Source organism: Mycteria americana, chromosome 6 (genome assembly GCF_035582795.1).
Source record: "Mycteria americana isolate JAX WOST 10 ecotype Jacksonville Zoo and Gardens chromosome 6, USCA_MyAme_1.0, whole genome shotgun sequence".
In the NCBI taxonomy this organism is placed as follows: domain Eukaryota; kingdom Metazoa; phylum Chordata; class Aves; order Ciconiiformes; family Ciconiidae; genus Mycteria; species Mycteria americana.
The window spans coordinates 9643945-9656950 of NC_134370.1; the positions used below are offsets into that span (position 1 = coordinate 9643945).

At 35.4% G+C, this 13006-nt stretch overlaps 1 protein-coding gene across 1 annotated transcript in view; it reads right to left on the bottom strand.

Annotated features, from left to right (window-relative positions):
- ATRNL1 (attractin like 1) overlaps window positions 1–13006 on the bottom strand; it is a 542236-nt gene that overhangs the window by 446458 nt on the left and 82772 nt on the right. Inside the window, exons 8-9 of the mRNA XM_075504052.1 lie at window positions 12652–12907; window positions 3868–4051 (exon numbers count right to left, since the gene is read on the bottom strand). Of these exons, the coding sequence (XP_075360167.1) occupies window positions 3868–4051; window positions 12652–12907 (440 nt within the window). The remainder of the gene's footprint in view (window positions 1–3867; window positions 4052–12651; window positions 12908–13006) is intronic.

The window sequence follows — 13006 nt, forward strand, 5'->3', positions numbered from 1 at the left end:
AAATGCCATACTTTTTTTCCTAATTAAAAAAACAGTTTGTCAAATAACTTACAGAAATAAATATTATGTTTACATTCTTCAGAAGCGATTAATGATGCGGTAAATTTTACTCAAAACTGAATGAAAGCCCATTCATATTATTATTTCCTATTCTTATATATCCTTTGCGAAGTTGGTTTTTTGCTCAAGAAATGCAATAAAGAATTCTTTAGAAAGCTAAAAGAATCTTTAGACCATCCTAAATATTGGAAAAGGATAATTTTTTTATTATTATTTTATTAATTGAACACTCAGACCTGGAAAAGAAATGGTAGAAGTCATTCTAGGTACGATGAAAAACACTTGCACTGCTTCATAAATCTATTCAGGCTGGCAAACTCAAACATACAGAATTTCAGTACCAAAAACCAAAACAGTCCATGCACATTGAGTCTTTGATCTCGCTTCATTCATTTTAGCCTATGTCTGTGCGGTTTGCTTTGTGCCAGAGCAATAACATAGGCCTAACAGTAGCCAAAAGCTATCAATACTACAGTTTTAAAGTGGCAGGTGTGGGGCTAGTAGAGAGAACAGAATACAAACTTGATTCAAATACAGCAAATAAATCTTACCAAGGGAGAGAGTAACCATTTGTGGGTTTTGCCAGCCTGAATTAGTTAAGCAGACCAGCTGTAGAAACATTTGTGAAGAGCTGATTATATCGCCAGTACAGAATATTATTTACATTCCCCTAATAACCTTTTATTTGTCTCAGTAATCTAACAGTTTTCAAGTTTAGACTCTCACTTTCAATTGTGTTACTCCACACTGCTCACACCTACAATTAAACTGTTTTGTCATTCGTTTCCTGTAACGAATGTACTAACTTGACAAACTTTCATTCTAATTGAGTAATGCTATCTCTCTTGAATCACACTGGTAACATTTGTTCAACATTTTTACATCATCATAGGGTTTGGGGGAGACGGTTTAAAGTATGTTTCATTGTTTTGACATAATGATGTAAATCAATCAATGAACTTGAGATATTTTTTAAGTGATAAGAGATCGTATGTTTAAACAAGCTGAGAGGAAGGCATTTAAGTTAAGTTCTCATACTGTCATTTAAATAGTCCTCCCTACCCCTAGAAAGTAACATCAAAGGAAATACCAAAGACTAAATGAAAGTAAATTGGGGGGGGGGGGGGGGGGAGGGGTGTTATTGCTTGAAAATGCAATAATTCCTTCAAGCCACCAGCATATCCACCGGTGTGCTTCTGGTTTTAACCCTTTTTTTTGTTCTGTTAAGTGACTCACATTTTTGTTGTGTTTCTGATTAATATACTTTGAAATAGAGCACCACATAAGTATGTTTTTCTAACCAGGAATTAGCTTGATACAGAATACTTGTGGTACCTACCCAGAAAAATGTGAGATTTGGTTTCAACTCATCGGTTAGCAACATACAAAATTAGGAATGACAAGGAAACAGAACAAGACATTATTTTTAACAGCTATTTTCAACTAGTAATGGAGGAATACTGCTGCTATGTGTTGAAAGAATTATAATACTGTACACATTGTCCTTATCCATTCGGACAGATTTCTTTCTGTCTTTTGCTTTACCAGTATTCTACAGCTCCTACCTCCTAATTTACATTAATTGCTATACACTAGGCTCTGTCTTGATTATCCTGCCTTGCAGCTGTCTACAAATAGTTGTCTTAATCACTAAAGGCCTAGAGAGCCGTACACTGTTCCAGGGAAAAGTAAGGACTCTCTCCTCATCACAGTGGATATAACAGCAATCCCTGCAGTTTTTCTTTGGGCTACTCACTTGCCTACTTGTCACCCAACTGCATTGCACCAGCCCTGGTCCCCACATTGTACAGGATTGGGGGTTTTTTCCCCTCATTTTTGCATATTGTGTGCTGAGTTTTATCCCTCCTGGGAACAGTAACTTTTCCCCAAGATTCAGCAGAAGTGGAAGTATAATACAGACCAAGTTTGTTAATTTGGCCATGATTTACACTACTCATTAGCATCACTGATGAGAGCAATCTTCAGAACTCTCCAACACATATCAACCCCATGCAAATTATGTGAGAGTCTCAGCACACTTTGCACTGAATTCATTATTTATGCACATATACGTGTATCTGCAAACATTAGTCCATGTTAACTATACCGATGCCAAGTGTTGCATACAGCAGCATGATATTATAATGGTAATAGAAATACCCAGGAGGCAGCAGGTGCTTCCACTGTTTCAGGCCATTATCTAAGCCCAGCACCACACTGCCCCCCAATTGCCAACTGCAACAGTATGCAAGTAATGCAAAGCAATGCAGGTATTACAGACACTGTAATTCTCCATCATATATTAGAAATAATGTTCACACTAGGAATTAAAATATCACCCCCTCACATTCCAAGAAACATAAAGCTTATGCCTAATTGATATGAAGAAATGAAAACCCACATGCCACTGAATAAAACAAGTAATCAGCTTTGTATACCAAGATTTAGTGAAGCATATGAACCCAGCCAGATTAGACAGAGAAACAGAGAGTGAGTGCAAGAGAAAAACAGAGACAGCAAGGACAAGCAAATGCGAGTGTGAAAAAAGCTACGTACACAGGCATGAGAAAGCCGTTGTGCTTCCACCTCTTCCTCATATCCCACCTAGCCAGTGACACGTTCAGGCTCAGTTGCCTCACTGAGTGCTTTGAATACTGATTATAAGATGCCACAGATACAGTAAACAAAGATTTTATTACTAAAGTGTCATTACCCCATCCTCTCAGCCAGTTTTCAGTCCAATAGTACAATTGACTTCCAGTGTAATACTCATGAAACAAATAAAAGAGTTAAGTTCTCTACAAGCTGCAGAGAATGCCACATTAGTATAGATAAAAGCATTCGTTATTAGTTTTTATATGAATAATGAATAAAAATATTCCAATAATTATTATTATATTGTTGAACAGACCTTCAGAGGATACAATATTACTTCATTCCAATATCACTTCATTCCAAGAATAGAGTACAATAAGAGAGCATTAAAATTCCAGCAATTTAAAAATACATTAAAAGGGACAAAAAATTCTTGTAATAATGTTTCCAAGTGCCATGAGTTAGCAGTATTCAAAATAAAGAGCCTCAGTGAAATCAAACCCACATGTTTCCAACATCTGAGAGCAAGCCTTGTGTGCTTAAAGTTAAGCCACTAGTGCTCAACACAAATATTAAATTGCAAGAATAAAATGTTCCGAGAAATAGTTCTTGATCTCAAATTATCTCTAAGGTAAGAAAAAACACTTAAGGTCACTTTCTATACGTAACATATAAGTAGCATTCATAAGTTAAAATAAACTTGAAGGACAAGGAACTGACAAAAATAGAAACACCAAGAATATTAATAACTAAGAATCCCTATAGAATACCAGGAATTTTCTCTCTTATTTCTGATAGTTTTGTGAAAAACAACCTTCCACGGTTCTTAGATTTCTCTATTTATTTATATAACAGGTGCACTTTAATGTGCATCAGCAGTATATTCATACCATGTGGAAACAGCACACGTGTACTATTTCTGCATGGTGGTTATGTCTGGATAGGAGAACTTTTCCTTAATTTGTAGAACATGTGCAAGGCTTCCTCTCTGCCATTCCTGCGATGTGTAGCTCCATTAATCCAGCGGCTAAAGTCTAATCCCTCACCACAACTCTTCCATTTTTTTGCAAAGAATGTACCATTCTGTAACATGCAAAGGATATGGAAGCGCCTACATGACTCCACTAGAACCCTACTCTACCTTACTCTATGCGTCTGTTTTCTTTTTCAGTAACAAATCACTTAGTTTCCTACATTATAAATCCCACTTACCATGTCCGAGTATTAACTTCATATCTGTAAAGATCATCCACCAATCCATATTTATTGCCAGGTAATGCTTTGTATCCGCCATGGACATAAACAGATTTTGTCAGTTCATCATAGACACTAGTATGGCCATATCCACCTTGCACAATTGCTCCTTTTGTTTCTGGTACGAGCCAAGAATTAGACCCTGCACAGATGTACAAAAGACATAGGTTTAAGGCTTACTATTGCTAACACACAATACTAGGAGTTTTAAGTATATAAAATCATTTTCACTTTAATTCTAAATACAGCAATAACTAGGGACTTGTTTTAAGAAGTAATTTTATACCAATGTATCAAAATATCTGCAATTGGATAATGTTATTAGACTATTATCTGCTATTCTTAATTAAATCACAAATACATTGTTGTTACAGGTGCCAGGCAGTATCTCATACTCTCCCATGTGTGAGTTCAGTACACACACATAACCAAAAAAAAAAAAAAAAGCCCAAACCTTTTGGAAAATATGAAATTAACAGTTCCGATTAATTCTCTCTCAGCCTTAACTTTGTCCCGCCAGAGATGGCTGATGAGAATTCAGTGCTGCAGCTACACCAGCTGCATTAGGAACACCTGTACTCAATCACGGGGAAACCGTCTGGAGAAGCCTGGCAGCAACTGCACTGCTGTGAGTTGTAAGAAGCATGTAACATAAGGTAGCTCAAACTACACATGGATACAGAGACACTTTGCTAGTAAACTGTAAAATTGAGATAAAAATCAGTTTCCAACTACCGTTTCTTAGTTATTGTCCTAGTTTCAGCTGGGATAGAGTCAATTTTCTTCCCAGTAGCTGGTATAGTGCTGTGTTTTGGATTTCGTATGAGAATAATGTTGATAACACGCTGATGCTTTAGTTGTTGCTAAGTAATGCTTACACTAGTCAAGGACTTTTCAGCTCCCCATGCTCTGCCAGGTGCACAAGAAGCTGGGAGGGGGCACAGCCAGGACAGCTGACCCCAACTGGCCCAAGGGCTATTCCATACCATACGACGTCATGCTCAGTATAGAAACTGGGGGGAGTTGGCCGTGGGGCAGCGATCGCTGCTCGGGGAAGGCTGGGTGTCGGTCGGCAGGTGGTGAGCAATCGCATTGTGCATCACTTGTTTTGTAAATTCCTTTATCATTATTATTATTATTTTCTCTTCCTCTGCTGTCCTATTAAACTGTCTTCATCTCAACCCATGGGTTTTACCCCCCCCCCCCAATTCTCTCCCCCATTCCACTTGGGGGGGGGGGGGGGGGGGGGGTGAGCAAGCAGCTGTGTGGTGCTTAGCTGTCCACTGGGGTTAAACCACGACAGTTATTTAACTGCAAATATACCTACTCAGTTGCTGAAAACTCACAAAAGAATAATTTGATAGCAGCTCATTAAACCGGCACTTAAATCCACATTTTACATCACATCATTAATAACTGCAAAGAGTGACCAAATAAAACCATTCACAATAGCCGTTATGACTGAAGAATAAAACACAATTGGAAACTATTTTACCATAGCAATAAAAAAAAGACAGAAAGGTTAAGTGACTTCTTGTTGCCTGCAGCCCTGAAATTTCCATTTTTTCCCCCTCCATCTTCCCAGCCAACGACATAAGCCACAAAAAGAGCAAGCCAGGAGGTAAGTATTTCCTGTAGAAGCCAGCCTATTCAAAAGAGCCTATAATGATTAGGCAGCCAGTTCTATGGGTGTGAAATGGAAGAAATAATTCACTTACAGCCTCTTGAAGATTATGTCAGAAGAATAGAAAGTGTGGACAAGGACTTCCAAAATGGAGCAGTCTCCTAATTCTTAACCTAAATTGGCTGCCATTATGAAGTTATTTATCCAAGGCTAGCACAACACCATACACCTTGCTTCATCTGAAAGTTAGTTTAAATTCCATTTCAGTTTTTATCTGATATTATGTAGGTAGTTTAAGATTACCTCTTTTTCCTCCAGATTCTTCTGTTCAGTGAAAAGACTCATGACTTTCAGTTATTACTGTTGTTATTCTACTTGCATTAAATGGTTTCCAGGCACTGCCTCTATAAGCAAGTTACATTTTTTTCAGTAACAAGTGCTTATAGCAAGTTATAGATTAAACTGGAAGACTTGTGCTGATTTTTTGTGTCTATGAATGCTGATATTTGTGTAATACACTATTTATATCTGACACAATATATTTACATTATTTATATGTACTATAATGTAATTAGGATTTTATTCCAATCTCTAGCTGGATATTATCAAGCTATTACGAACTGCAGCTCTGAACACAAACATCAAATCTGTACCAATAATACTGTATTTTACATACATATTACCTTGCTAACAAATAGATTTACTTGATACAATTTATGTAAGAGGGTTGGTGAGGAGTCAACCTGCAGATACATCTTTTTATCACCAACACCATCCTCATTTTTTCATTTAAATAGCGATCAGTTGAAAGATTGGCATATATGCTTTTCAGGGAAAAATGACTATTTCTCCACATAAATTTACACAATGGTGTTGATCTTATGCATAATAGAATATCTCGCATTTATATCTGACATGTCCATGTAGCATTTAGAACACTGTCATGGTAAAATTGCGTATTGCATAGCTTTATATGACTTGCGCAGAAATACGAATAGCTGTTCCTTCTTGCGTAATAAAAAACATATGCTATGGATAACTACCTAAATTTGAGAACAGAGGCCCAGCAACATCCTTCTGAAATAAAAGTCAAAAGCAGTATTACAGTTTCTCCTTCTATTTCCCATTCTAAAATTTAGTTGCCTGAATTTTGAATACTGAAATGTATATATGCAGTTTTGGTCTCTTTCACACTTCTTCAGTATCTTGAATATTGTATCATTCAGAAAAAAATACACTTCTGTCTGAATTTAAAGACATTACATATGATCTGCCTTTTTTTTTTTTTTAACAATTCATTGATATGGATCTTCACCTATCTTTTCTTTAAACAGAAATCCAATTTTTATTGAAGGTATTTACATAACACTTCTCATACTAAAAGAGACCCCACTCTTTCTATCATTAGATCAGAAGTACTCGATTGACCAAATCAGTCATGCAAAACTCTGCATCCTCAACAGCTTAAAAGCCAAATACAGAAAGAGCTTATTAATAAATAAACCAGAAATAAGGGAATCAGATTTCTTTTATATTTCCCAGATTTCAATTTGTAAGTCTAATAGACAGGGTAAAAATAAGGTCAAATGAATTTTCAAAAAAAAAAAAAATCACAAAAAAGAAAATCAATTCAGTAATAGGCGCTTCTACTTTTCATTTGTAATTTGACGTTTTTCATCAACATCTGGGCAATCTTCCAGAGAATTCTACCACATAAAGTTTCTCTTGAAATGCTTAGGCAAGTCACTATAACTTCAGATAATTAAATCTGTTGGATACTAAACAGCTGGACAAAGTTACATGCTGCAATACTCTGGTCATCTTTGTCAAACAGAACCACATACGTCATGTCCAGCTTTACCACGACCATTTCCAGGAGACTGATCAAGTGAAAGAAAAAAAGAAAAAAAGGCATCTACAAAACCTTGTAAACAGAGAAACAAATTACAGCTGAGATAGAAGCTAAACTCATTCATTTAATGTACTGAAGATGGGGGTATAACTCCATTCCAAAATTCTGACAGACACAGCAAGTGAAATTGCAGGCCCAGTAGCAAGCATTTTAAACAAAGCTGGTTAGATATTACCAAAGAACAGCAACCATAGTGCTGACATTAAAGACCAGAGGGAGGAGAGACAAATCTGGATAATTACAGAACTTAACCTCGCCTCACTAATATGCAAAGGTTTAGAACAAAGGTTTTTAAAAAAAAGGATAAATAAAAAATGTTGAAATAATGCAAAACTGTTTCATTGGACAGTATAAATGTACCAAACCATTTACATCAAATTTACCTAAAAAACAATTATCTACAGAAGGAAGTGTAGGTGTTCTCAGTATCTGGGCTTCGGTAATGTCCTTTTTACTATAGTGTCACAATGGGAAATTAGTAAATAAACCATTATAAAGGGATGGGATTTGGGCACTGAACAAGAAGCAGCAATGAACAGTGTTGAGAGGTACTGGGATTACTAGGGAGACTTCTTAAGGATCAGAATGGGTGCATTTTATGACGTCACAAATTTAAGGTGTAATAATTGCATAAATTTAGACACTATCAATTCACAGAAGCAGCAGAAAAACATGCAGAATTAATTAGATGATCCTGGCTACTGGAAAAAATGGATCAAAACTCAACAGTATTTTAAAGATATTGTGCACCGGGATTAGCAACGTGAAATTCTATAAAATGGAAGGTCATCAGTTGATAATGACTGAATGAATAAGTAGGAGCACTGCTTCATCAGAGAAAGTCTATGAGCCATTAATTACTTTCTCATGGATGCAGTACAAATGGCATTTTACTACATACCAAGTGAGGTGCTCCCAATAAAGTAGCATTAAGGTTATTTAGCCAGGCACTGGTGAAATCTCACCTAGAATATCCCACAGGCTTTTCTAATCATCCATGTTCAAGAGAGAGCTCCTTGTGGAAAAGGTACAGAGATGAACTATTAGAATGAGAGCAGAATACATAAGGTTGCCTTAATTAGTCTTGCAAAATGGAGGATTGGTATCTATAAATATAATTCAAAGAGAATTCCAGGAAGGGAGATAGGGAGATGAGCTGCTTACATTAAACAACGTATCACCCAGAAAAAAAGTGAACATAAACTGGCCGTTGATAAAGGTAGGCTATGAATTAGAAGATGCCTAGTCACTAAAATCATAATCAATTTTCCAATGACACTGTGAACAAAACCCAAACTGTTTAAGATTAATCCTCATGTATTTTTGAAAGGAATTATAAAATATGGTGTTTACATTTAAAAAGCACTGATTTTGATGGCCAAGGTGATAAATTCCAGCCTTTTGCTCACAGGAGGTTAATCACATCCAAAGATGTAACACCATTCCATCATCAAAGAATACAAAGCAAGTGAAATAAGAGACAAAACTTTATTCTTGCTTTTTTCAGTTCATTTCTTTGTATGAAACTGATTAGGATGGCCAAATCAAGAAAAACTGCAAATCTGAGCAATAATCATTTTATCATTCAAAATAGAATAATTAAAATAGCATTTTGAGATGAAGTTGTTTCTAAAAAGGCGTTTGAAAACAATTTTTTTTTAATATGCAGTAATAAATCCACTAAAAAAATCCAAGGAAAGGTAGATACATTGGCCTGATCTGTCCTTACCACTATACAACCTTTGAACAGATTAGATAAAAAGAACAAAATGTCCAAGAAGCACCTTAGAGTGCCATCTTCATTTTATTGCAGTGATAAACTGTAAAATTTTTCAAGCAACCACGAAGCTTATGCTAACTTACAAAAAAGAGGAAACATGTTACATCATAGGGCCATTTCTTTTAACACTATTTCAAAGAAACATTTTTAATCAAAAGCAACCTACAACCTACTTCTAAAGTCACAAAAAAATTCAGCCTAAACCACAATGTGATATGCCGCTAATTCAAACAAATCTCTGTCTTCTAAAAAAATAAAATAAAATCACAGAAGCTTAGTCAGAAGTTTCTTAATATATAAGGAGCTTTTATAAGCCTCAGCTAAAACAAAACACCATTATTATATTCACCTTGAGACTCACATTGAGATTCTTAGAAGGTTTATGAGGTATTGCTAACCTAAAGGGAAATAAATTTCCCTGGGGAGTAACCCAGAAAAGCTTTATGGTTCAAGTTAGTAAAATCATTCACATAATCCCCATACCAGGATTTATTGGTTCCTCAAAAGTCATAAGTCTAGGTATAGCAAGAAAGGACAACAGGAAGCTCTTTTGTTCCTGCAACAACCACCATACCTTTGGAGTAGAAATGAATTCCTGTGCTTTTGCATGGTGAAAATCTGCCTGCAAACCATGTCTGTTTTTTTCCAGAACGTAGCTGACTTCGATAGAAGTTACTTTCTTCACTAATCAGACAACGTCAGAGAAATTTTCAGACCACACACGCATTTGATTCACGCGTTTTGTTAGTAAGAACTACGTACCCATGTGAAAAGCTAGGGAATCCACAAATAATTTAAACTTCTTTAGATGTTTCCTGACCCAGACCCCATGGAAATCAGGGTCACAGTAACTAAAGAAGGCTGTAGCACCAGAATTCCACATATCAGGTTAATCAAAGTTAACTAACAGGACTGGATCACTAGGCATTTCAATTCATAGGAACCAAGGGTAAGTTGTCTCTTTCTATGCCTCTCTCTTTCAGTAGGCATCTGGTAAATGCTTGAAAAATAGCCTTCATTAGAACTAAAAGCCATGGCTGATAACATTTAGAAAGAATAAAGCAGTACAATTTGAAATGTTAAGGCAATGTATGTTTTAAAAGCAAGCAGAGAGAGAGAAAATGGGACTCTAATTTTTCTTTCCATAATGTCAGAAGTCCTTTTTTATAACAAATTTTCTTTCCTATTCAGGTGGGTTCACAGCTATACTTCTACCACTTCCTATGTCTTTTAAGTTTGGATTCTGAGCTGCTAAAGTCCCCAAAAAAACTAGTCATTCTTAGTTCAAACCGCCATCTGGAATTTCATGGTTAAAAATGATCCTACAGCTGCAAAACTGTAGATACATGCTACAGCTGACACAGAATTCAGGAAACTTTGCCACAAAATTCATTTAACTGAGGAGGGAGGGGAAGGAGGGAGATGCAATGAGGTAAAATGAAACAGGAGAATTACCCGCAGCAGAAGTGGTTCAGTTACAGCATATAGACCATGTTCTGCAAAGCACTGCATGCATCAATGATCTTTCATCATGTGAACAGACTCACTGAAATCAATGGGTTTCCACAGTAACACCCTATATTGTTACAAGTTGACTTTATATTTGATGCAAGTGAAGCATACTCTCTCTAACAAACTAAATTTCCCACTAGCATGTGATAAAATTATCATCTCAGAAAGGAGACATAAAAACTTGAGAATAATTCAGACCCATAATAACTGCCAGAGAAATAAGTGCTTTCTCCTACTCAAAGCTTATCACCGTGGTATGAAAGGTTTGAGGTTTTTTTTCTTTGTTTGTTTGTTTTATATATGCTTAGTTATAGTCTGTTTTATTAATCCTCCACAAACATAGCTTTAACATTAAAAAAAATTTAAAATAGGAACAAGTTGTACATTTCAACCATAAGGCCAGCAATAAAATCTGCCAGACAGAAAATTTTACACTACAAACTGAATCGTGTACTCCTCGTCTTTTTCATTTCTCTCTTCATAATTAAACTAACCACAATAATAGGTGAGAATAATACTGGTACTTCTACTCCAGACTAAATAAGCAGTATGTGAAGAAGCAAGTAATTCAAAGTTCCAATAGACATTAGAGTGAATGAGCATGCAAAAAACTAAAACAACATATCTTTATCTTCAAGAAAAAAAAATTCTCTCTTGTAAGTTAAAAAAAATTCAGAAATTAAGTTTTTCAAAAAAACCTGACCTTTAATACTTAACAAATCTTACAATATTGTGAAACATCATTCTAAGACCAGACTTTTATAGTAGCTTTATGAAGCTCAATCAATTTTTTCGGTGTGGATAAAGCACATCATGGTGCTCTTCCTCTTATTCCCATTCTCTTTTATCCTTGTTCAACATTGTTATAAAATTTCGACACTACCATCAGGAAGCATAAGAACCCTATAAGTTTTGAAGGGATTTCCCCACCCCATAAATCTGCTTAAACAGTATTTATATACATATGCATACATGCAAAAAAAGTAAAATGGAACAATTTATTATGCCTTAACATACAAATACTAGTTTGAAATTTTGTATTATGCATTCTGTGATTGCTTAAAATAACTGAGGGACGCAGACCAATTCTACAGAAAACAAGGAATCCAAAAAAGTAAGAGAATATTATAATTTGAATTAGTGGGCATATAAATATTCCTTAAAAAATTTATCTATTATTGTAGATTTTAATGTTTATTCTATTGAAATAATATCTTAGATGTACCGTGTATAAGATACAAAACTATCTTGGTTTATTTAATTCTAGCATTTAAAATCACCCCTAAGAAAAGCTTGCCAGTTCACAAGGGAAATCCCAGACAAACATGGCAGGTTATTTATAAAAATTAATGTTAATTTTCTCTTATTTCCTCTAGTAGCAACCTGTACACACTTTAGAGAGAACTCTGTATACAATGATGAACTAAGTTATTACATTTCAAAAAATCAGAATGAAAATGTTACAGCAATATTAAAGAACCTTCAAAATAACTAAATTATTGTAGTAGGCACTGTTCACTGTATTCTGTTTTGCCCTTTCTTTTTTTGCCCTACTTATTCTTTTTTACTCTCTCTGCTCTGTGGGAAAAACAGTAAGCCTGTGGTAGAGAAAGTAAGTTTCAACACAGCAATAACCACGGCGTGGAATCTCTGGTTTCAACCTTTGCCCCCTTTACAGCACCATGGCCATGTACACAATAACACATAGTCAAAGCCATTATACTCCAAACATGTATGAAATGCTACTGCTTAACGAGAAATCTGATCTACATAATTTGAAGGAAAAAAGATGAGGTTTTATTTATTTTGCAAAATACATATTTTTCATTCTGAAAACAGGACTGTACTTTAAAAAAAAAAATCAGGATTTTTTTTTTATCAGTATGTGACAAAAATTATTTGAAAATTACTTACTGATGTAGTATTCTTGCACAATGCTTGTGTAACCATATATGGCAGAATATCCAAAAATTATAATCATAACCACATCTCTGCTGTCCAGCTCTACTATGTGTGCTGAATGACCTTCCACAGCATATTGTTGGCCATGTACAAGTACTGCAGGAGTTCTGGTACTCCACGTTTGACTGTGTATGTTGAAAATCCACAGCTCATCAGTAACATTGCCATTATTTGTTTCAATTTTGCCTCCATACATGTAGATGTCTTCCTGTAAAAATTAGAAGGGAGAGAAGATAAAGCAAATAATGGATTACAGAAAGATAACATCTGAACTGCATACTTCTGTGCTGTGTAATATTTCATAACT